Source organism: Loxodonta africana, chromosome 13 (genome assembly GCF_030014295.1).
Source record: "Loxodonta africana isolate mLoxAfr1 chromosome 13, mLoxAfr1.hap2, whole genome shotgun sequence".
In the NCBI taxonomy this organism is placed as follows: domain Eukaryota; kingdom Metazoa; phylum Chordata; class Mammalia; order Proboscidea; family Elephantidae; genus Loxodonta; species Loxodonta africana.
The window spans coordinates 57,178,338-57,205,067 of NC_087354.1; the positions used below are offsets into that span (position 1 = coordinate 57,178,338).

The following is a 26,730-nucleotide window of genomic DNA, read 5'->3' on the forward strand; positions in this document are numbered from 1 at the left end:
AGGAGCTTCTCAGTGCAGGGACCCTGGTCCAGAGGATGTGCTCCACTCTTGGCTCTTCCATCTTGTTGGTGTTCAGTTCCTTTCCTCTTTGCTGGATTCTCTTTTTTATATCTCAAAAGAGATTGACTCAAGATACAGCGTAATCCTGCAGATTGAGCCCTGCTTCATTTATATAACTGCCTCTAACCCTGTCTCATTAATATCATAAAACCAAACCCATTGTCCTGGAGTTGATTTTGACTCATAGTGACCCTATAGGACAGAGTAGAACTGCCCCATAGGGTTTCCAGGAAGTGGCTGGTGGATTCAGACTGCCGACCTTTTGGTTAGCAGCCAAGCTCTTAACCACTGCGCCACCAGGGCTCCCATTAACATCATAGAGGTTAGGATTTACAATACATAGGATAATCATATCAGATCACAAAATGGTGGACAGCTACACAACAGTGGGACTCATGGCCTAGTTGACACACATATTTCGGGAACACAATTCAATCCGTAACAGTCACTTTGGGTAATGTGAACGTCTTGACAATACTAAGTCTTCTAGTCCAGGAATGCAACGTCTTTCCATTTACTTAGGTCTTTTCTAATTTCTTTTAGCAGTGCTTTGTAGTTTTCTGTGTATAAGTCTTTCACTGGTTAGATTTATTCCTTGGTTAAATTTATTCCTAAGTATCTTATCTTTTTAGATGTTATTCTAAAAAGAATGATTTTTTTCTTAATTTGCTTTTCAGATTGTTCATTTCTGGTGTATAGAAACACAAGTGACTTTCGTGTATTGATCTTGTAACCTGAAACTTTGATGAATTCATCTATTAGTTCTAGTAGCTTTCTTGGGTATTATTTGGGATTTTCTGTGTATAGGATTATGTTCACTGTGAATAGAAAGAGTTTTACTTCTTCCTTTTCTAATTTGAATGGCTTTTATTTCTTTTTCTTGCCTAATGGTTCTAGCTAAACCTTCCAGTACAGTGTTGAATAGCAACAGTGAAAATGTGATCTTGTGGGGAAAACTTAGTCTCTCACCATTGAGTTTGATGTTAGCTGTGGGTTTTTCTTAAATGCACTTTATCAAGTTGAGGAAGGAGCCCTATTGGTGCAGTGGTTAAGAGCTCAGCTGCTAACCCTGAAAGGTCTGTGGTTTGAACCTACCAGCCACTCCATGGGAGAAAGATGTGGCAGCCTGCTTCCTTAAAGATTACAGCCTTGGAAACCCTAGGGGGCAGTTCTGCTCTGTCCTGTAGGATCGCAATGAGTCAGAATTGACTTGATGGCAACGGGCTTAGTTTATCATATTGAGGAAGCTCCCTTCTACTTTTAGTTTTCACAGTGATTTCATCATAAGGGTACTGGCTTTTGTCAAATGACTTTTCTGCATCGAGATTATCATGTATTTTATATCCCTCCCCCCCCCCCGCCTCCGCCTTTGTTCTATTAACAAGAGCCCTGGTGGCACAGAGGTTAAGAGCTTGGCTGCTAACCAAAAAGTTGGCAGTTCGAATCTACCAGCCCCTCCTTGAAAACCCTATGGGACAGTTCTGCTCTGTCGTATAGGGTCACTGTGAGTTGGGATCAACCCAACGGCAGTGAGTTTGGGTTCTATTAATGTGGTATGTAGCATTCTTTTTTTTTCTTATGTTGAAGCACCCTTGGATTTCTGGGATAAATCCCATTTTAAAGGTTATGGTGGTAATCATTTAAAAACACCATTTGATTCAGTTTGCCAGTATTTTGTAGAGTTGTCCATCTATATTCATAAACAGTATTGGTCTCTAATTTTCTTGTGATATCTTTATCTGGCTTTGGTATCTGTGTAATGCTGACCTCATAGAATGAGTTATGAAACATTCCTTCCTCTTCTGTTTTTTGGAAGAATTTGAGAAGGATTGGTGTTAATTCTTTAAATGTTTGGTAGTAGATCATTTACTTTTTATGTTTTTATTGATGTGGTTGAATTTAAAACTACTATCTTACTGCTTCTCCCATCTGTTCATTGTTCCTTTTTTCCCCTTTCCCTACATTCTCTGGCATTATTTTATTTTTAAAAAACAGTTCCATTTTATTTCTGCTGTTGGCTTGTGAGATATGCCTGTTATAATTTTTAGAGCTTGTTCCTAGGGTGTACAATATATGTCTGTAACTTACCACTGCCTGTTTTCAAATACTGTTACACCACTTCATACATAGTAGAAGTAGACTAGGTTTAGAATCTTAGGCTGAGAATATATTTAAAAAAATTTTTTTAATTGTGCTTTAAATGAAGGTTTACAGAACAAACTAGCTTCTTATTAAACAGTGCACATATAGTTTTATGACATTGGCTAACAACCCTATGACATGCCAGCACTCTCCCTTCTTGACCTTGGGTTCCATATTACCAGCTTTCCTGTCCCCTCCTGCCTTCTTGTCCTTGCCCCTGGGCAGGCATGCCCCTTTATTTAGTCTTGTTTTGTTTTATGGGCCTGTCTAATCTTTGGCTGAAGGATGACCTTCAGGAGTGACTATTACTGAGCTGAAAGGTTGTCTGGGGGCCAGACTCTTAGGGTTTCTCCAGTGTCTGTCAGGCCTGTAAATTTGGTCTTTTTTTGTGAGTTAGAATTTTGTTCTGTGTTTTTCTCCAGCTCTTTCCGGGTACCTCTGTGGTGATCCCTGTCAGATAAGTCAGCGGTGGTAGTCGGGCACCATCTAGATGTACTGGACTCAGTTTTTTTGAGGCCCTGGTAGTTGTGGTCCATTAGTCCTTTGGACTAACCTTTCCCTTGTGCCTTTAATTTTCTTCATCCCTTGCTCCCAAAGGGATGAGACCAGCAGAGTATCTTAGATGGCTGTTCACGGGCTTTTAAAACCCTAGGTTCTACTCACCAAAGTAGAACGTAGAACATTTTCTTTATAAACTGTTACGCCAGTTCAGCTAGATGTTTGTCGAGACTGTGGTCTCCATAGTCCTCAGCCCAGCAGTTTGGTTCCTCAGGGAGTTTGGATGTGTTTATGGAACTTCCATGACCTTGCCTTGTACAAGTTGTGCTGGCTTCCCCAGTATTGTGTACTGTCTTACCCTTTACCAAAGTTAGCACTTATCTTTTGTCTCTTGAGTGTTTTTCCATCCCTACCCCTCCCCTCCCTCATAACCACCAAAGATTTTTGTTTCTTTTTGTGTGTAAACCTTTTCATGAATTTTTATAGTAGTGGTCTCATACAGTATTTGCCCTTTTGTGGTTGACTTATTTTGCTCACCATGATGCCCTTCAGATTCATCCATGTTGTGGGATGCTTTGCAGATTCATCATTGCTTTTTATTGTTGCATAGTACTCCACTGTTTGTATGTACCACAGTTTATTTATCCATTTGTCTGTTGATGAGCATTTACGTTGGGAATATTTTTTTCTTGTAGTACTTTATGTTGCTCCATCTTCTGACTTGTGCAGTTTCTGGTAAGAGTTCTGTCATCTTTACCTTTGTTCCTTTGTATGTGGCATGTCTTTTTTTCAGAATCCTCTTTTGCCTCCTTGCCCACAGCTGGCTTTAAGATTTATTTTTATTTTTTGATAACTGGTTTTCAGCTATGTGCTTAAGATTTGCCCTTATGTTTGTTCTGCTTGGGATTTGTTGAGTTTCTTGGGTCTCTGGGTTTATAGTTATATCTTTAATTTTTTTCCTTCAATCATGTTTTCCTGTATTCACTTGCATGTATAGAACTTATTTATAATAGCTGTTTTAATCTCCTTCTCCACTAATTTCACCGCTTCTGTCATTTCTAAGTCTGTTTCTAGTGACTGACTTTTTTCTTAGTTATGGAAAAATAGAAGTTTATGTTTTCCTGCTTGGTATTTTTTTTTTTTTTACAGTTTTTTATTGTGATAAATACGTATGTGACATATTTGCCATTTCAACATTCTTCATGTGTACGATTCAGTGACACTGTGTTTATCCCATGTGCAACCATCACCGTTATCTGTTTCCAAATTTTCCATCATCCTTAATGGAAGCTGGAGCCCTGGTGGTGCAGTAGTTAAGAACTGTGACTGCTAACCAAAGGGTTGGCAGTTTGAATCCACCAGCCGCTGCTTGGAAACCCTATGGGGCAGTTCTGCTTTGTCCTATAGGGTTGCCGTGGGTTGGAATTGACTTGACTGCAGCAGGTTAACAGAAGCTCAGTGTCTCCTAAGCAATGACTCTCTCCCTTTCCCTCCCCCACCTCTGGTAACCATTAATCACTTTGATATGTATACATTTGCCTATTCTAGATAATTTATTTAGGTAGAATCCTATAATATTTATCCTTTTGTGACTGACTTATTTAAAAAACTCAATATGTTTTCAAGGTTCATCTGTGTTGTAGTGCGTATCAGTACTTCATTCTTTTTTTATGGATGAATAATACTACATTCTGTGTGCGTACTGCATTTTGTTTATCCATTGGTCTGTTGATGGACATTTAGGGGTTTCCCGTCTTCTGGCTATCGTGAATAGTGCTGCAGTCGACACTGATGTGTAGGTATCAAGGAACATTGATTTCCCCCCCAGTTGCAGCTCTGTTGGATGTAACCTAATTAAATTCTGATCTTATGTATTTTTGGTATTTCATTTTGTCTCTCTTTTAAACACTTACAGATTTTTTATTGTTGTTGTGTAGTTAAACTACTTGGAATCATTTAAATCCTTTGAAAGATTGCTTTTAAGCTTTGTTAGAGAAGGTCCAGAATAGCCTTTAATGTGTGGCTAATTTTACTCCGTGACTAAGGTGGTAATTTTCTGAGAGCTATATCCAGTGTTCTTCTATTATGAAGTCTTTCTTCTCTGGTTAGTGGGGATATGAACACTTCTCAACCTGTACGAGCTTTGTGCGTTGTTCTGCCTATTTCTCTCCAGAGGTTCATTTTCTGGCCTCGGGTAGTTTATTCTCTTCCGTGCTCACATCAGGACTCAGCCAGATGCTTAAAAGGACGCCTTTTCAGGTCTTCAGGCATCTCTGTTCAGGTTCTCCCTCTCTGGTACTCTGTCTCCCCAGTTTTAAATGTCTTGGCCTCCCTGGGCTCCTCAATTCAATGAAACCTTCAAGGTCTGCTTGGGTTTTCCCTCCCTGCGCTTTGGCCTGGAAACTGCTCCTCGCCAGTAAGTTGGGCCAGTCACAGATCTCAGTTTATTTCTCTTCTCATACTTTTGGTGCAATTTTTAGTTGTTTATGGTGGGGGATTAAATTAATTCCCCTTTATTCCATCATGGCCAGAAGTGGAAACTGATTTAATAATCTTGACTGTTTTTCTTTTTTCTGAATCCCTGCAGTTTTAGTTATGGACGTCATGCCCCTTTATCTCTAGATAGTTCAGTGTGTCTGCAAAACATTCGCCAACCCTACAACCACAGTCCCGTCGTGCTGAATACATTAATAGTAAGTCCTTAATACCATCTGCTGTCTATTCCAGCTTGCCTAGATCTTCAAATCTTGTTTCCAAAAACGTATTTTTATAGTCCCCCCCCCGCCCCCATCCAGGATCCAGACAGGAGCTCAGGTGGCACAGTGGTTAAGAGCTTGGCTGCTAACCAGAAGGTCAGCAGTTCGAATTCACCAGCCGCTCCTTAGAAAACCTATGGGATAATTCTGCTCTGTCCTGTAGGGTCACTGTGAGTTGGGATCAGTTCAACGGCAGGGAGTTTTTTGGTTCTCCTTTGAGATTTTTTTTTTTCCTTAAGTGATTTTGTATGTCTTCTGAGGAATAAGGGGAGTGTTAGGAGTCCAGCGTGCTGATTTCCTTCTTCTTCATTAAAATATTATTTTTATTTCCGTGGTTGCCTGTTTGAAAGATTATGCCATTAGGTTATGCTCAGTGCTGTGTTGGTACACTGACTCTCTGGAAAAAAAAATTCTGTGGTTTGTAGCTAGCTGGTTTCCAGTTTCACTGGTTTATATATTCCCTCTCTGGCTGATTTCAGGCTACCAACTTTTCAGTGAATACAGAGTTGGAAGGAGGTGTAGAATTGGCACTCAGGAGCCTGTACCACCTGTGCCAGCATACCCATAAAACCAGCATACTGTGGTTATATCCGTTTCTTATTTGGGTTCTGTTCTTAAGTGTTTTTCCCCCTCATTTTTTTAAGTATTGGAGTTGAGAAATTACATAATAAAATTTCAGTTCATTATCTTACCTTCATTGCTTTTTTCACATTACTGGGATCACATTATAAATACTGATATTTAGGCGTAATTAACACAGAAAAATTCATAGAACTCTATGTAGAAGATAGTAATGAATTGAACTTGGTAACTGTGTGTCCCTGGGTAGCATTTTTAATTTTCTCAGCACAGCCCTGTGAATCACGTTCTATCTGAATTGTAAAGATTCAGAAAATCATTACTCAGGCCTTGCCAGCGAAAGTGGACATTATGTTGCTTTATAAAATTACTTTGTGTGTGTGGTAGAGAAAGATGTGCTTCAGTAACTCTCCCAGTAGTGTTCCGTCTTGTACATAGTCGAGCTTTTGTCACAGATGCTTCACTAGAACAGCAAAGCCTTGTTTTAAGTTATCGGAATTGGCAAAAATCTTTATCTGAACCATGGATTAGAACTTGACTTTTTTTAGTGCTGAAAAAGGAGTGGAAGCAGCAGCTTTGCAAAGCCAAGCTTACTCTTTGGCTCCTCGGCCCACCTGTAAGATATCCAGTTCAGTAATCCAATAGAATTCTTACATTTGCTATTTTTAAATTAATAGACCTTGTTTTTTGGAGCAGTTTTAGGTGTACAGAGGATTCCCATGTGCCCCCCCCCACCCCATAGTTCCCCCTTTTATCTACATCTTGCATACCTGTGGTACATTTGTTATGATTGATGAATCAACACTGATACGTTATTATTATGTAAAGCCTATAGTTTACGTTGGGGTTTACTCTTTGTGTTGTACAGTTCTGTGGGTTTGGACAAATGTATAATATGTATCCACCATTGCAATATCATACAGAATAGTTTCACAACCCTAAAAATATCCCATGTTCCACCTATTTATCCCTTCTCCCAACCCCTGGCAACCATCGATCTTTTTACTGTCTTTGTAGTTTTGCATTTGATTTTCAAAAAGAAAGAAAATACTCAAAAGCCCCCATACTACAGTTTCTAGTCTTGATTTCTTCTCTTCTGTGGGGTATTTTTTAAAACCCAAATATAAACTTAAAAATATTTTTAAAGATTATGGAAAATGCATTAGTAGAATATTCCACTGTTTAGTCTTGTTTTGTAAAGGTCCACACTGGCAGGCTTTATTATCTGTTATACACTGGCTTCACTCTGCTTTCTTTGCTAGTTACAAAGATTGTTTTAGACCCTAGTTTTGGACTTTATTCCTTTCACTTCTTGAGAGAAATGCATTCTAGAGGAGGATGAAATAATGCAATAGTAATTTAAATTGAATGGCAACTCAAAAATAGTTTAAGTTCAGTGGTCCTTTCAAGCCAGGCTTTGTGCTAGACAGTTTCTATGCATTTAAGGCAAGATTGCTGTCTCCATTTTATAGATGGAAAAAAAAAAAAAAACAAACCCTGAGATTTAAAGAAAGTTAAATAATCAGCCCATATGGTTGTGTCTAAGAAGTACCAAAATTCAAACCCCTCTCTGTTTTTTATTCCAGAATTTATGGCCTCAATTTGTGTATGTAGGTTTTAAAGGCAAGTTTAGGAAAAGGGGGGGTGGGGAGAGATGATGAACAGTATGAGGCTTTACTGTATAGTTATGTACCTTGCTAATTGACACACATGGTTTAAATCATTTAATCTGTGTAACAGCCTTAAAAGAGAGGTACTTCTCCCCATTTTACAGATGGGAGAATGAAGTTGAGGGGTTGTTCATTTAAATAAGCTAATAAACGAAGGTAGTAAGATTCAAGCCCAAATAATTTGACTTAAGAGTGTGTGCCCTTAACTGTATAGTGAATAGCCACTAAAGTACTTAAACAGGACGTTTTAATGGTAGAGCACTTAGACTTTTTCAATCATTAGGTGAGCCATTATAGGTTTTTAAAAATATTTGTTTTGTAAAAGAGGGTAGTTTCAAGAAGAAATTTTCCTTGATTTGTTGAAGAATCAGTGTTTTTGACTTCTGCTCCTGGCTAAGCTGGAGTAACAAGGACCAGATTTACCCTCTTGCCTAAACAAACCAACAAAATTAGAGAAAATATGTAAAACAATGCTTTTTAAGACACTGGCTGTCAGTGAGTCCTGAGAGAGGGGAGACAAATGAGCTAAGCCCTACGATTGCTTCAGCTTTCTTTCTTGAGGAAATTTCATGGCTGTGGTGCTATGAGAGGGAACTAGGTGGAGCCCAGTGAACTCCCTGAGGAGATGGAGCCAGGAATCAAAGGAGACTAAGGTGGCTAACATTCACAGAGCAGAATTATCAGAGTGCAAAGAGCTGCGTAGAAAGAGAATCCCTGAGATCTAGAGAAGGCTTCCCTTACTGAAGAAAGCTTGCCTTAAAAGTGTTTAGCAGAGTACTGATCAGCGCATACATGTGAAGAAACTTACCTGAGACCAGGAAAGAATCTTAAGAAAATATTAGAGAAAACGTGCTAAGTACTTACATCGGGCCAGGAGTGGTGCCTGTTCTCATCGGCCAGTCTGGAAAACTTATAATTTGTGGAGCATTGGGTAAAGTACTCAGATAGTATTGCTTCAGTACTGGGGAATAATTATCCTTAGACTGAGCACGGCTCTGGACCTACCTAGCAAATCATAAAAGCAAGACCCAGAAGGATTACAGTAACTATACTGTGTTGCAGAACAAAACTCAGGGATATTTGTAGAAATACAAAAAATGTCCAGCACCCTGCAAGGTAAAATTTACAATGTCTGGCATCAATTCATTCAAAGATTATGAGGCATACAGTGAAGCGGGAAGACATGACCCCTAATGAGGAGAGTAATCAGTCAACTGGAAGCAAATCCCAGAACTGACATAGGCATTAGAATTAGAAAATAACATTAAAAGAGTTATTATAACTGTATTTTATATGTTCAAAAAGTGAAGTAGAGACATAGAAGATATAAGACAGACTGAAATATAACTTCTAGACATGAAAAGTATTAGATGATAAATACTGGATGGAATTAATGACAGATATTGCAGATGATTAGTGAACATAGCAATAGAAACTATCTAACATGAAACACTAGAGAAAAAGGAATTTAAAAAGGAAGTTTAAAAACTTATAAGACTACCAGTGAGCTGTGAGACAATTTCAAGTGGCCTGATATACTTGTGGAGCCCTGGTGGTGCAGTGGTTAAGAGGTCAGCTGCTAACCAAAAGGTTAGCAGTTCAAATCTACCAGTTGCTCCTTGGAAACCCTATGGGGTAGTTCTACTCTGCCTTATAGGGTCGCTATGATCTGGAATCGACTTGTTGACAAATGGCTTGGTGTTTTTTTTGTCTGTTGGTTTGTTTGGAGTATACTTTTAATTGGAGTCCTTGAAGGGGTGGGGAGGATCAGAAAACATTTGATGAAATAATGGCTAAAAAAAAAACAAAACATAAATGCAAGATCCATGTAGCTCACTGAAACCAAAGCTCGAGAAATATGAAGAAAACTATAGCAATGTATGTCATAATCAAATTGCTCAAAACAGTAATAAAGAAGAAAATCTTAAAAGTAGAGAAAAAAAGATACATTATGTTCAGAGAAGCAAAGATAAGGATGACAGTAGATCTCTTGTCAGAAAGAGTATGGGTGGAAAGATAGTGGAACAGCACTTTTAAAGTACTAACAGAAAAAACAAAACACCTGTAAACAGCGGTCAACCTTGAATTCCATACCCAGTGAAACTATCATTCAAAAATGAAGGAAAAAAAAAAGAAAAAAAAAAACTCTTACAGATGTATAAAAGCTGGACACATTCATCAATAACAGAAGAAATGTTAAAGGAAGTCAGTCAGGTATAAGGAAAATGACCAGGTGAAAATATGAACCTACACAAAGGATTAAAGAGCACTGGAAATGATACAAAAAAAAATTTTATTTAAATCTCTTTAAATATAAATGTTTAAACCAAAATAACAAACAGTGTATTGTAGGGTTTATGATATATTTGTAAGTAAAATCTATGCCTGCAAATCTTTAGAGGCCAGAAGGAGAGAAATAGAAGTATACCAATGCCAGGTTTTTATATTGTACATGAAGTGGTTTAATATCACTTGGTGGATGAATTGTATAAACCCCAGAGCAGTCGGGAACATAACCAAACAAAGTTGTAGCTAATAAGTGAGCAAAGAAATAAAATGGAGTCATTAAAAATAATTAGTCCAAAAGAAGTCAGGAAAGCGCAAACAAGAGGGAAAAAGAACAAAGAACAGTGAGACAGATAGACAATAACAAGGTAATAGACTTACACCTAACCACATCAGTAACCACTTTCAATATAAATGGTGTAAACACTCAAGTTAAAAGGCAGGGATGGTTATAGTGGAAAAAAAGGAAGACTTAACTAGATGCTGCCTACAAGGAAAACATTTTTTTAAAATTGTGATGTAGGTGAAAGTTTACAGAGCAAATTAGTTATTATTTCATGGCTTTGGGTGTAGTCCTGCATTGTGTCAGCATTCTTCCACTTTCCCTTTCCACTCTGGGTTCACTGTGTACATTCATCCAGTTTCCTGTTCCCTCCTGCCTTGTCATCTTTGTTCCTGGGCAGGTGTTGCCCATTTGATCTCATATACTTCATTGATCTAAGTAACACATTCCTCAGGTGTGTTATTGTTTGTCTTATAGGCTTGCTTAATCTGTGGTTGAAAGGTGAACTTCAGGGATGGCATCAAGTCTGAGTTAGAAGGGTGTCTGGGGGCCATAGACTCGGGTTCCTCCAGTTTATGTCAGACCAATAAGTCTGGTCTTTTTTGTGAGTTTGATCATTTATTCTTCATTTTTCTCCAGCTCTGTCTGGGACCCTCTGTTGTAATCCCAGGTAGAGCAGTCAGTAGTGCTAGCCAGGCACCATCTAGTTCTCCTGGTCTCTGAGTCATGTGGGCTGTGGTTCACGTGATTCGTTAGTCCTCTGGACTAATTGCTCCCTTGGGTCTTTTGTTTTTTTCCCTCTCTTTTGCTCCAGGCTAGAAGGGCCCGATAATTGTAACTTAGGTGGCAGCTCACAAGCTTTTAAGACTCTAAACGCTACTCACTAAAGTAGGATGTAGAACATTGTCTTTAAGAACTATGTTGTGCCAATTGATGTGGGTGTCCCCCAAGTCTGTGGTCCTTTGCCTTCGAGCCGGGGAGCTGTGAGGTGCTTAGTTATGTCTAAGAGGTTTCCCCTATGCCACTTGTGTGCTTTAAAGGAACACATTTTAAATAAAAAGATGAAAATAAATTTAAAAAATGGAAAAAAGATAACATGTTAAAAAAAAGATGGGATGGCTGTATTAATATCAGACATATAGTAATATATTATCAGATTTTAGAGCTTAGAATGTTACAAGGGATAAAAAAGATCATTTGATAATGACAAAGTGAATTCATCCAATGGGCATAATAATCATAAACATTTATGCATGTAATAAGGATGCTTCAGAAATACATGAAGCAAAAAGTGATAGAATTGCAAGGAGAATAGACAAACCACAATTCTAGACAGATTTAAATACCCGTCTCTCAATAATAGGACAGAAAATCAGTAAGGATATAGACTTGCACAGCACTACCAACCGACTTGACCTGATTGACGTGTATGGAAATGCTCTATCTAATAAGAACAAAAACTGACACTTAGAGAACTCACCTAATAAAAGCAGCATACACATTCTTTTCAAGTACATGTGAAACATTTATAAACATGGATCATAGTCTAGGCATAAAATAAGTCTCAATGTATTTAAAAGGATTAAATTCATAAAAATATGTTCTCTCACTATACCCATTGCTTTTGAGTCGATTCTGGCTCATAGCAACCCTAGAGAACAGAGTAGAACTGCCCCATAGGGTTTCCAAGGAGTGACTGGTAGATTTCCACTGCTAGCGTTTTGGTCAGCAGCTGTAGCTCTTATCCACTGTGCCACCAAGGTGTCTCTCTTACTATAGTGTAATTAAATTAGAAATCAATAAGGGATACCTGAAAAATTTCCCAATATCTGGAAACTGGGTAACAGACTTCTGAGTAACAGTTGATCAAAGAAGAACTCAGAGGAAAATTAGAAAGTATGATGAACTGAATTAAAATGAAAACATGACATAACAATTTGTGAGATGCTGTTAAAGCAGTCCTTAGGAAACAATTTATGGCACCAAACTTCTGTATTAGAAAAAGGGTCTTAAATCAATGGACTCATGAAAAAGAAAAAACAAAATAAATTCAAAGTAAGTAATACAAAAGAAACAATAAAGAGCAAGGTAAAAAAATCAATGTACTAGAAAACAGATAATAATGAAGAAAAATCAAAGAAACTAAAAGGTGGTTCTTTGACAAGATAATAAAATTGATAAATCTCCAGCCAGCTTTATCAGGAACAAAAGAGTGAAGATATAGACTACCAACATCAGGAATGAGAGAGATGACATCACTACAGATTCTACAGATACCAAAAATGTAATTGGAATATTATGAACAAGTTTATCTCCATAAATCCAACAATTTGGATGAAGTGGATAATTCTTTGAAAATCACAAACTACCAAAGCTTGCTCAAGAAGAAATAGATAACCTAAATAGCTCTTTAGGAAATTGAAATTGTAGTTACAAACCTTTCTACGAAGAAAACTCTAGGCCAAGATGACTTCAGTGGTGAATTCTACCAAACACTACAGAGGAGATAATGCCAATTCTACATAAATTCCCCCAGAAAATCAAAGAAGAGGTAGTACTTCCCAACTCATTTTTTGAGGCCAACATTACACTTAGACTAAAACTTAAGAAAGACAGTACAAGAAAACTGGAGACCAGTGTCCCTTGTGAACATCCAAACCCATTGCTGTCGAGTTGATTCAAACTCACAGTGGCCCTGTAGAATGGGAGAACTGTCCCGTAGCGTTTCCAAGGCTATAAATCTTTATGGAAGCAAACTGCCGCATCTTTTTCCCGCCAAATGGTTGGTGGGTTCAAACCGCTGACCTCTTGGTTAGCTGAGTGCTTAACCACTGCACCACCAGGGCTCCTCTTCATGAACATAGGTGCAAAAATTATAAAATTTCTAGCAAATAGAACTCAACAATATATAAAAGATAATATACAATGCTCAAGTGGGTTTATCCCTGGAACACAGGTTTGGTTTAACATTGGAAATTTTGTGTATTTAATTCACTATATTAATAAGCTAAAAAGAAAAACTATATAAGTATTTTAATAGTTGCAGAAAGAGCAGTTGACAAAAGTCAGCATGTGTTTTTGGTAGTTGTTATCAGCAGAGTAGAAGGGAACTTAACCTGATAAAAGACAGGACAGATACACATCTAATGTTCAGACTTTAGTGTATACTTGAAAATTCTCATTACAAAATGTTAAAAAAAATACTGATTAGTGAGACAGTTACTTTCATACATATTCATAGATATTGAATAATCATAGTAGCATGTTAAGAACTAGAAGAGGAAGGTATAATTTCTTAAAATATACAGGAAAATCCACCATCTCTACAACAAAAAGACAAGGGAAATGAACAGACACTTCACCAAAGAAGACACATGAGGAAATGCTCGCTATCAGTACCATTAGAGAAATGCAAATCAAACCACAATGAGATACTATCTCCCCCTGTGTTACTGGCATGGATTAAAAAAAACAGGAAATAACAAATATTGGAGAGGCTGCGGGAAGATCGGAACTCTTATGCACTGTTGGTGGGAATGCAAAATGATACAATCATTTTGGAAGATGATATGGGGGTTCCTTAGAAAGCTAGAAATAGAAATACCATATGATCCAGCAGTTCCACTCTTAGGCATGTATCCTGGAGAAATAAGAGTCGTCGCACAAGTAGACATATGCATACCCATGTTGATTGCAGCATTGTTGACAATAGCAAAAAGATGGAAACAACCTAGATGCCCATCAACAGATGAATGGATACAAAGGAACAAAGGTTACGATAACAGAACTCTTATCAGAAGCTGCACAAGTCAGAAGATAGAGCAACATAAAGTACTACAAGAAAAAAATATTCCCAACGTAAATGCCCACCAACAGATGAATGGATAAATAAACTGTGGTATGTACACGCAATGAAGTACTGTGCAGCGATAGAGCACAATGATGAATCTGCAAAGCATCCCACAACATGGATATATCTGGAGGGCCTTGTGCTGAGTGAAATGTCACAAAAGGACAGATATTGTATGAGACCACTATAAAAATTCATAAAAATGTTTACACACAAAAAGAAACAATCTTTGGTGGTTACGAGGAAGGGGAGGGATGGGGATGGAAAAACACTAAAGAGACAAAAGATAAGTGGTAGCTTTGGTGAAGGGTAAGACAGTACACAATACTGGGGAAGCCAGCCCAACTTGTACGAGGCAAGGTCATGGAAGCTCCATAGACACATCCAAACTCCCTGAGCAGGAAAAAAAAAAAGAACTAGAAGAGGCCTTCAAGATCATACTAATTTAAACTTTTGTTTATTTTTTTATAGGTCAGTATGGAAATCCTTTAAATAAATACATTAGACATTATGAAGGATTATCTTATGATATGGATTCATTACACCAAAAACACCAGCGTGCCAAAAGAGCAGTTTCGCACGAGGACCAGTTTTTACACCTAGATTTCCATGCCCATGGAAGGTGAGTAAATTCTTTCCTATGTCTGAACAACTCTTATATTCAATCTAAATTCAGAGAAAAAATGTATTCCCTTAATTTTCCTTCTCTAATGGAAAGATCCCCATTTGGAAAGTCAGCCTCCTCCGAAATTTGATACATACATTAAAAAATGTCTTTTAAATGGATCGCTCTTTTTATATTGTTAAGGAAACAGTCAAATTTAAATGTTAAATTTATTCATCAGATCCTTTATTGTTATAATATTAGAGGATATATTTTTCAAAGAAAATTCCCACTACTACGTACATATTTTATGGTCAACCGATCTGTCATCTGATGCCAACAGTGAGAGTAACTAGTTGCATACCTTTGAGTAAGTCCTTCGGTTTCTCATGAACTCAGCTTTATCAGCTGGTAGGTGGATTACCTGCTTTACTCCTCATTTCTCAGGATTGCTAAGGGATGAAGGGAGTGAGGTAAAGGCACATTCATCGAGTGGCTATTTTGTTCTAGGTGCGTAGGTAAATATCCTTTTATACTCAGGAAACTAAGGCCTCAGAGAAGTTAAACAACTTGTTTAAAGTTACACAGCATAGATTTGACGCAGACCTTGCTGGTATTCTTTCTTTCTGGTATGGGTACTTCGATACAAAATCTTAAGTTTGTCAGGCTCTTTGTCTTGCCTGCTGTAATTAGTAAATCTATTCTTTTTGTACTTTTTGTATTAATGAACCCTGATTGAGACCTGTGTTACTCATCTCCACAAGCGGTTACGCTCTAGACTACTAGCTGAAAGGCTGGCGATTTGAACCTACCAAGAGGCTCCTGGGAAGATAGGCCTAGTAATCTGTTTCTGAAAGGTCATAGCCTTGAAAATCCTGTGGAGCAGTTCTACTGTGTATGTGTGGGATCGTTGTGAGTTAGAATTGAGTTGATGGCAACTAACAGCAACAACAAAGAGGTTTCCCAGCTTCTACTCTGTTCATCATTGAAAGTATCCTGCTAGTGTTACATGACAAGTCTTCCGTAAATGCTTCTGTTTTCATGTCAGCTGCTTACTCTAAAACTGCCAATTCATGGCTGTTAGCCAGATTTCTTTATTTGGTTTTTGAGACACCCCGTAAATTTACCCTGCTCTTTAATTTATTGATAATACTTTACTATGTTTTCAGTGAAGGTTTACACAGCAGTTTAGGTTCCCTGTCAACAATTTGCACACAGGTTGTTCTGTGACATTGGTTACATTCATCACAATACGTAAACATGTTCATTATTTCCATTTTGGTTGTTCCGTTTCCATTAATCTAGTTTTCCTACCGCTCACATTTTCATCTTTGTTTTAAAATAATTGTTGACGGTTTGGTCTCATATAGGTGATTTTTTTAAAGGAGCACAGTATTTACGGGTGATTTTCATTATTTTTTGAGTTAATTTGTTATTTAGCTGCATGGTGATCTCAAGGATTAGTTTTGATTCAAGGTCTGAAGAGTATCTCAGGACAGTAGTCTTGGGTAGTCCTTCCAGTCTCAACCAGTCCAGTAGGTCTTTTTTTTTTTCTTTAAAGGAATTTGAAATTTTTCCCACATTTTTTCCCATCCTATCAGTGTCAGTTTATTTTATTTTTTTTTTTATAGTGATAGTGGTAGCTGGGCACCATCTTGTTCTGGTCTCAGCGTAGACGAGGCCTGGTTCCTACATACTACTTGTCCTGTAGACGAGTTCTTCTCTAAGTCTCTGATATCCTCTACCCGTTCTTTATTAGTATCATGAAATAATATGCAATCACTAGCCTTCCTAAATTTTTAGTGACCATCTCAAAATAAGGTAGCATAGTGGTTAAGAGCTTGGCTACTAACCAAAAGGTCAGCAGTTCTAATCCACCAGCTGTTCCTTGGAAACCCTATTGGGCAGTTCTCCTCTGTCCTGTAGGGTTGCTATCGGTCAGAATCGTCTCAACAGCAACAGGTTTATTTATTTATTTTTAATTAATCCCAAGTATTGTTTGGTTGCCAAAAGGAAGAGGTGAGATTTTAGCTTGGATTTAGTTTGGATACCACATTCCTGTTGCATCATTAAATTTTTATTGGGTCTGTCACATAATTCAGAGCATGTGTGGCAAAAACCAAATCCTTAGCTCGTGTGTGTGCGTGCGCACGCACGTGAGTGAGAGAGAGAGTGCTGTTATTCAGTTATCCAACAAATATTTATTGGCTGCCAGCTAAAAGTTACCTTCTTGGGACTATGGATGATACCAAAAACTCAAACCCGTTGCTGTTGAGTCACCTCTGACTCATAGTGACCCTATTGGATGGAGTAGAACTGCCCTTTAGGGTTTCCAAGGAGTGGCTGGTGGGTTCGAACTGCCGACCTTCTGGTTAGCAGCTGAGCTCTTAACAGGGCTCCATGGATGATAGAAATATAAATTAAATGTAGATCCAATGGGAGCAATAAGATATACATAAGACATTGTAATAATATGATATGTGCTTTAAGGAGGGAGAACTCAGCCCTGGCTGAGGCTCTCGGAAAAGGTCTCCGAAGTAGGAAATCTCGTGCTGTATATAAGTGGTCATGCTAAATCTTTTAACAAAAATCCCTGTAACTAATAAAGACACTGTATTCTCTAGAATATATCCAATTTCAGATATATTGTTGTCTCAGTTATTGTATTTGTATATTTAGACTGTCAGAATTTGCGCCCTACAACATGGTTATTATAACCACCTACCTAACATACCTTAGTTAAAAATGTGATGATACGTTCTTATGTCTGCTTTTCCTCAAAATAGGCCTACAGAATGACTTGTGTAGTATAATTATATACTTCATGCTAAGCTTCACTTCCCTGTCTACCATATAAAAAATTGTAGTTTGGTACAGTACAACCCCTCCTAAACATGATTTGCATCTACATATAAATTTTGATTATTTGGTTAATAAGTTTGTAATGCAAATTACAAATTTGTACTACTAATAGAGTCATTATGATAAAGCAACAGTGTGTTTATTGGAAGACCAAGCTATATTATGAATATAGCCTTGGGACAGCTTTTGGCCGCAGTTAACTGTAGCCCAGGCTATGAAATATATAAGGACCTTGTGCATTGTGGCTAGACTTGTTAATCCACTTTTTTCATCTTTTTGAAGAGTTTCTTCCCATTTTGCCCTTTTATTTAGTGGGGCTTAGCCCACTAGAATATCAATATACTTTAATAAATTACAGGATACATTAAATACTGTACAGTTAACTCAAGGCATACAAAGGGGAATGTATTTGAAAGGGATTCTGCTTAGTCAGACAATTAAGACTTGCATTTCCGAGTAGTAGCACAGCCTGTGTGTGTATGTATATATATGTGTATAAGTGTATATTCCCTACCTGTCTGTCAGTTTGTTGTACTATGGGGCTTGCATGTTGCTGTAATGCTGAAAGCTACGCCAAGTGGTATTCAGCTACCAGCAGGGTCGCCCATGGCAAACAGGTTTTAGCTGAGGTTCCAGACTAAGGCAGACTAGGAAGAAGAAGGATCTGACAGCCTACTTCTGAAAAGACTTAGCCAGTGAAAATCTTAGGAATAGCAGCAGAACATTGTCTGATATAGTGCCAGAAGCTGAGCCCCCCCAGGTTGGAAGGCACTGAAAAGACAACTGGGGAAGAGCTGCCTCCTCAAAGTAGAGTCAACCTTAATGACCTGGATGGAGTCAGACTTTCTGGATCTTTATTTGCTGATGTGGCACGACTCAAAATGAGAAGAAATAGCTGCAAACATCCATTAATAATCGGAACCTGGAATGTACGAAGTATGAATCTAGGAAGATTGGAAATTGTCAAAGATGAAATAGAACGCATGAACATTGTTATCCTAGGCCTTAGTGAGCTGAAATGGCCTGGTATTGGCCATTTTGAATCAGACAGTCATATGGTCTACTATCTGGAAATGACAACTTGAAGGGGAATGGCATTGCATTCATTGACAAAAAGAACATTTCAAGATCTATCCTGAAGTACAATGCTGTCAGTGATAGGATAATATTCATACACCTACAAGGAAGACCCGTTAATCCGAGTATTATTCAAATTTATGCACCAACCACTAAGGCCAAAGATGAAGAAATTGACTTTTACCAATGTCTGTAGTCTGAAATTGATCGACTATGCAACCAGGATGCATTGATGATTACTGGTGATTGGAATGTGAGAGTTGCAAATGAAGAAGGCTTGGAAGTTGGAAAATGTAGCCTTGGTGTTAGAAATGATGCCGGAGATCACATGATAGAATCTTGGAAGACCAACGACTTCTTCATTGCAGATACCTTTTTTCACCAGTGTAAAGGGCGCCTATACACATGGCACTCGTCAAATAGAATACACAGGAATCAAATTGACTGCAGCTGTGGAAGGAGACGATGGGAAAGCTTAGCATCATCAGTCAGAACAAGGCCAGGGAGTGACTGTGGGACAGATCATCAGTTGTTCATATGCAAGTTAAAGTTGAAACTGAAGAAAATTAGAGCAAGTCCACGAGAGCTGTAGTAGGACTTAGGGTATTTCCCATCTGAATTTAGAGACTATCTCAAGAATAGATTTGATGTGTTGAACACTAATGACCGAAGACCAGATGAGTTGTGGAATGACATCATCCGGGAAGACAGCAAGAGTCATTAAAAAGACAGGGAAAAAAGAAAAGACCAAAATGGATGTTAGAAGCGACTTGAATGTCAAGCAGCTAAAGCAAAAGGAAGAAATGATGAAGTAGAAGAACTGAACAGAAGATTTCAAAGGACAGCCCAAGAAGACAATGTATTATAATGACATGCACAAAGAGCTGGAGAGAGGAAACCACAAGGGAAGAACATCCTCCGCATTTCTCAAGCTGAATGAACTGAGGAAAAAATTCAAGCCTCGAGTTGCAATAGTGAAGGATTCTACGGGGAAAATATTAAATGACGCAGGAAGCATCAAAAGAAGATGGAAAGAATACACAGAGTCATTATTCCAGAAGGAATTTGTTGACATTCAGCCATTTCAAGAGGTAGCATATGATCAGGAACCAGTGGTACTGAAGGAAGAAGTCTAAGCTACACTGAAGACATTGGCAAAAAACAAGGACCCGGGAATTGACAGAATACCAATTGAGATGTTTCAGCAAACGGATTCAGTGCTGGAAGCGCTCACCTGTCTATGCCAGGAAATTTGGAAGACAGCTACCTGGCCAACCGACTGAAAGAGATTCATATTTGTACGTATTCCCAAAAAAGGCGATCCAACCAAAGTGGAAATTATTGAACAGTATCATTAATATCACACGCAAGCAAAATTTTGTTGAAGATCATTCAAAAGCAGCTGCAGCGGTATATTGACAGGGAACTGCCAGAAATTCAGGCCTGATTAAGAAGAGGTTGCTAATGTGAGATGGATCCTGGCTGAAAGCAGAGAATACCAGAGGGATGTTTACCTGTGTTTTATTGACTATGCAAAGGCATTGGATTGTGTGGATCATAACAAATTATGGATAACATTGTGAAGAATGGAAATTCCAGAACACTTAATTGTGCTCATGAGGAACCTGTACATCAATCAAGAGACAGTTGTGTGAACAGAACAAGGGGATACTGCGTGATTTAAAGTCAGGAAAGGTGTGTCTGGGTTATATCCTTTTTCCATACCTATTCAGTCTGTATGCTGAGCAAATGATCTGAGAAGCTGGATGACATGCAGAAGAATGGGGCATCAGATTGGAGAAAGACTCATTAACAACCTGCATTATGCAGATGACACAACGTTGCTTGCTGAAAGTGAAGAGGACTTGAAGCACTTACGGATGATCGAAGACCACAGCCTTCAGTATGGATTACACCTCAACAGAAAACAAAAATCCTCACAACTGGACCAATAAGCAACATCATCATAAATGGTGAAAAAATTGAAGCTGTCAAGGATTTCATTTTACTTGAATCCACAATCAACACCCATGGAAGCAGCTGTCAAGAAATTAAAAGACGCGTTGCATTGAGCATATCTGCTGCAAGGGACTTTAAAGTTTTGAAAAGCAAAGATGTCATCTTGAAAACTAAGGTGCCCCTGACCCAAGTCATAGTATTTTCAGTCACATCATATGCATGGAAAAGCTGGACAATGAATAAGGAAGACGGAGGAAGAGTTGACACTTTTGAAATTGTGGTGTTGCCAAAAAATATTGAGTATACCATGGACTGCCAAAAGAATGAACAAATGTGTCTTGGAAAAAGTACAGCCAGAATGCTCTCTAGAAGCAAGGATGGCGAGACTGTGCCTTACATACTTTGGGCATGTTGTCAGTAGGGATCAGTCCCTGGAGAAGGACATCATGCTTGGTAAAGTACATGGTCAGCGGAAAAGAGGAAGGCCCTCAAGGAGATGAATTGACACAGTGGCTGCAACAATGGGCTTAAGCATAACAACGATTGTGAGCATGGCGCAGGACAGGGCAGTGTTTTGTTCTGTTGTACTTAGGGTTGCTATGAATCGGAACCGACTCAATGTACCTAACAACAACATAAGTGTATATAAATATTAAAGGCATTCTTCCTGGAATTTGTTTTATGCCTAAACACATAAACTTCTTTCAGCCTAGCTTCCCAAACTTCCTAAATAATAAAGGATGTGTCATATTCCAAGTTTATAGATTTTACTGTTAAATGAAGAAATGTTTGGATTCTTCAGAACCTGAAGTCAGTTCTTAAGAATTCCATGAAAAACCATTGTTTGAAAATAAAGTTGAAAGTTGTTTGAAAATAAGAGTACCACTTGAGCCAGTGTTACAGTTGTTGAAGAAAGATATTTTGAAACAAATTTCAGTAATATTTATTAGAATTTTAAAATATGTTGAAAATAAATACAGAGTTAAAATACACCACTCAGCTTTGCTAAGAAGTTAAACTGTTTCCTAGATTTTAGAAATTGCTTCCCTTGGATAAGTTCTGACAAATGGGGTGCCTGAGCAGTATACCCCCCTGAGCCTTTCTTTTTCCTCTAAGCTCACTGAGCAGTATGCATGTGTGTGTGCTGGTTAATGCATTTATCACATTTCATTAAGTCTGTTTTCATGCATATGTCTTCCCTGTGAGCCTGAAGGGCAGAGCCTGAGTCTTACTTATGTGTCTTACATAGGTGGTCTTCATTTAAGTTTCATTGAAAGAGTGAATGAATGAATGAATGAAGGCATGAATGCATGAAGCAGTATGAAGGGAGTATAATATTTATACACATAAAGTGCTGACAGATAGCTCACAGCAACCTTATGTACGACAGGACAAAACGTTGCCTGGGCCTGCTTAATCATGATTGCTGGCATGTCTGAGTCTATCATTGTGGCCATTGTGCCGATCCATCTCATGAGGGGCTTCCCTTGCCCTTGCTGGCTTACTCCTTCACCCAACTTGATGTCCTCCTCCAGTGATTGATCCCTCCTGGTGATGTGTCAAGCGAGTTAGATGATATTTTGTTGTAATACATAAAGTTTTACTGGCTAATTTTCAGAAGTAGATTGGCAGGCCTTTCTTCCTAGTCTGTCTTAGCTTCCCTGAAACCTGTTCATCATAGTGACCCGGCTGGCATTTGGGATACTGATAGCATAGCTTTCAGTAACACGCAAGGCACCACAGTATGACAGACTCACAGATGGGTGTTGGAAAGTGCTGCTAAGGGAGATGAATTTACGTAGGCTATGTTTTTTTTTTTATGTACAACTAATACTTTTATTTATGACTGGCCTTTTTCATAGAGTTTAACAAGAAGAAGTAAAGTTCCAGCTACTGTGGCGTATTTAATTTGATGGGTAATAAAGTACACTACAATATTAAGCAATAGATTTTCAGGTTAAATATTGTATAGTCAGGAAGATCTTACCCTCTTTAGTGGTGGTTCAATTTTGTTGTTGTTTGCGGCACAATTTATTATCAGATCGTAGCATTTGGGTACATTAATAGGTATTGATTTAATACCACTGTGACCAGCCCCCAAGAAAGCTTCAAAGTGTAGAAGAGCAATAAATACCAAGTTTTCTGACCTAAAATGTATAAATTTGTCGTTTCTTAAGAAAATTCATCAACCATGTGTCCATGGGTAGGTGCCTAGAGCTGATCGTGCTGACCTTCAGAACGTATCACCTCAGATCCAGCACAATTATTTTTATGTCTTTTACCAACACATGTTTGCATATACTGAATATCCTAGGGTCCTTGGTGTGTCAATGAAAGTCCCTCTTTTTACAAGCAGGCACCTTAAGTGTACCAGCAGTGGTGAGCCTTAAGACGCCAGTGTCCTTATGCTTTGGTGAACAAACGATGGCCATAGCCTCTGGCAGCATGAGCTGATGGGGACAGTGAGCGTGCAGATGAGCGCAGTGGGTGAGAATGCATTTTGGGTGGGATGCGTATGAACCCATCCCAGAGTGAGGAGATGGTCTTGGTCCTGAACTTTGAATAATTCTTCTACACTCTCAACAGTGCGTAGTCTGGTCCTGCAGACTGCTTTGGCACTATTACATGGGCAATAGTAAGTTTGTTATGTGTTAGTTTTCCACAGACCATTCCACAGGTTTCTAGTCTTCTTACTGTTTTAGACTTTGCCAGCAGCAGAAGGCTGTAGCAAAGATCTCCTGGCAAGATTTACGCACCCCATCCTTCAGCCACTAAACTCTAAACAGCACTTAGAGTAGCAGTGGAGCTGAAGGCCCTGTTTACAAAAGGAGAGTGGCTAGCATTCACTTTGCCCAGGTTGATCTGCAAATAGGTTCAACAAAGCACTCCGTGAGTCTGCTCCGACAACACCAGGGCTTCCTCACTGCGGCTCTGACCCTAGGTTAATTCTTGCTGCTTGAGTTGATCTTTGAAAAACAGAAACTGCTCTGATTCTAGCTGCCACTGGCGTATCTGAGCGGTCTGTTTTCTTTCTGCCTGTCAGCCTCTGATTCTCCAGTTTTAAAAGGACTTCAGCTTTATTCACTTTTGCTTTGCAGATATTCTTGGTATTCTATGTTAACATTTCCTTAAAATATCCTTTTTCACTTCTTTAGGATTTTATACATTTGATTTACGTTAGGTATCTGAATAATTGAAGTCTTCCTCTGCGCTTAAATCTTGTTACTGTTTCAGTGTTGTTATGTGTTGTAGTTTTGCTTGCCAGTTGTTTGCCTACATGGTTGCATGAGGTTGGAAACTTTTTTTTTTTTTTTGCCTGTAGATACATTTACTTATCTGTGATTATGAGTAATACTTGATGTACTTGTAATCATGTATATTACATGCATTCGTATATTCTGTCATCATGTATAATACAGGTAGTTGTGTATTCTGTAATTGTGTATAATACATGTAATCGTGTGGTACATGTAATCATGTGTGGTACATGTAATCATGTATTCTGTAATCATGTATAATAGATGTAGTTATGTATTCTGTAATCATTTATAATACACGTAATCACGGGTGATACATGCGACCATGTATTCTGTGATCGTGCGTGATACATGCGACCGTATATTCTGTGGTCGTGTGTGATACATGCGACTGTATATTCTGTGGCCATGCGTGATACATGCAACCGTGTATTCTGTGGTTGTGCGTGATACATGCAACTGTGTATCCTATAGTCACACATGATACATGCGATGGTGTATTCTGTGGTGGCACGTGATACATGTGACTGTGTATCCTGTAGTCGTGCGTGATACATGTGACTGTATTCTGTGGTCGTGCGTGATACATGCGAACTTGTACTCTATGGTCGTGCACGGTACATGCGACCGTGTATTCTGTGGTCGTGCGTGATACATGCAACTGTGTATCCTATAGTCATGCGTGATACATGCGACTGTATTCTGTGGTCGTGCGTGATACATGCGAACTTGTACTCTATGGTCGTGCGTGGTACATGCAACCGTGTATTCTGTGGTTGTGTGTGATACATGTGACTGTATCCTGTGGCCGTGTGTGATATATGCGACCGTGTATTCTGTGGTTGTGTGTGATACGTGTGACCCTGTATTTTGTAGTTCTGTATGATACATGTAATCGTGTGTTTTGTGATCATGTATAATGCAGGTAGTCATGTATTCTGTAATCGTGTATAATACATGTACTCATGTATTCTGTAGTTGTGTATGATACATGCGACTGTGTATTCTGTAGTCATATATGATACATGTGACCATGTATTCTGTAGTGGTGTATGATACATGTGATAGTGTATTCTGTAATCACGCCATTATGGCAGAGTCTTCCGTTGGCGCTCCTTTACGTGAAGAAGAACTCACACCAATGATCTGTTTGTCTTATACAGCATGCAGTTACTTATTTTAACGCAAGTTTTAGTTTTTTACCTTCCTTGGGAACTCTTGTAGGTTCTTGTTTATGTACTGTAAGATAATTTATCTATCTCAGGACTGTCAGTTAAGCCTGGAACTGTGTTTTTCAGACTGTGGAGCCCTGGAATTTCTGTGGAGGATGCCTCAGGCACTGTCCGGGGGGTGCACACGGGCAGACTCTTTCTTTTCCACGTCCACCAGCCTGTTCTGTTGTATCCTGTTTATTTTTTAAATCTTGGGCTTCTGTAAGATAATTTGGAAAAAAAAGGTCTTTTCTGTTTCAGAAATGTACTGGAGGAAATAGACTAAGACATCTGACTCATAGTAGTATTTGATGTTAACACTGGCAATTCGTCTTAAAAAACAGTTTGGATGGAGACTCAAGCAACTTCGTTAAGAGGAAGGTGAAGTTAAGGAGAAGAATGTCTGTAGACATGAGGGCCGCCCTGGTTAAGTGCAGTTTTAGAACTAGAACTAGTACTAGAAATCACTAACCCAGTGTGGGGCCTACCACAGGCCTGTTCTGTTTAGACATGACTGACACCTATTCGTGAAGACAGTCCTGTGCTTTGGGACTCCCAGTTACACCAATGATGCTCAGAAGCAGGGCTTCCTCCCTGCTTTGTCAAGGTACTTCATCTGTTGTGGCTTTTTGTCCTGTTGTGGCTTCAGTTTAGGGGGTGTGCCCTTGATCTGTTGCTGTTTCCTCCTGAGAATCAGAGCTACACTATCTTTAGGTAAATGGAAATCCCGTGGGAAAAAGCAACTTCTTTCTACTCTGTGAAAACCAGAAAACCAAACCTGTTCCTGTCGAGTCAATTCCGACTCATAGCAACCCTATAGGATGGAGTAGAACTGCGCCATTGGGTTTCCGAGGAGTGCCTGGTGAATTCAAACTGCCGACCTTTTGGATAACAGTCATAGCTCTTAACCACTACACCACCAGGATTTCTGATTATTTTATATAAAGATATAGAGGGTACATGACCTTCCAGGGATTTGTAGAATCATGCCCTAACATAATTTATATCATTGTTCGTCATCAAAGGTGGTTCCTGTACCTCTTTTAGTTGTCCAGTTTAGATGTAGAGTGCTTTCCTAAAGCCCGAAAAGGAAAACCAGCTATTATTACCACAAGGTACAGCTACATCTTCAGAACACTGAAGCTGGGAAATTGGCTGCCTGGGCTCCTTTGCATCTGTTTCGTGTATTTTTTTCAAATCACTGTCCTTTGTTAGCTGATTTTGTCCTCGTATAACTTCACTCTATACCTTACAATTGTAGTATAATGCCACCGAAGAAAGCCAGAGAAGAGTTAGATTAGAACTCCCAGAATCAAGATGAGAGACAAAATTATAACGATCCATAGAATCAATACAGTGATTAAATCTGAGGATAGGAAAACATGGCTCATGCAATAAGTTCTTTGTAGGGTGTCTTACCTCCTTGAAGGAAATCTAAAGTGTATCTTTGATGACAGTGTAAGGTATTATAATAATTAAAAAAAAGAATTAGACTTGCTTAAAGAAACATAGGAAAATGGGACAGAGTTTAGCCATAGTCTAGAAAGTGGCTCAGGCATTCATAATCAAAGAGAATTTCTCAGGGTGTTGCTCGGTTCTTTTAGATTAAAGTGCAATTTTCAGTGAACATCAAATG

General features: G+C 38.7%; 1 protein-coding gene and 1 pseudogene across 2 annotated transcripts in view; one reads left to right on the forward strand and one right to left on the reverse strand.

The window, feature by feature from the left end:
* ADAM10 (ADAM metallopeptidase domain 10) overlaps nucleotides 1-26,730 on the forward strand; it is a 165,509-nt gene that overhangs the window by 34,867 nt on the left and 103,912 nt on the right. For both annotated transcript variants that reach the window (XM_064267488.1, XM_064267489.1), the window contains exon 2: nucleotides 14,596-14,746. In XM_064267488.1, the coding sequence (XP_064123558.1) occupies nucleotides 14,596-14,746 (151 nt within the window). The remainder of the gene's footprint in view (nucleotides 1-14,595; nucleotides 14,747-26,730) is intronic.
* Nucleotides 22,870-25,606, reverse strand: LOC135233060 (AMSH-like protease; annotated as a pseudogene).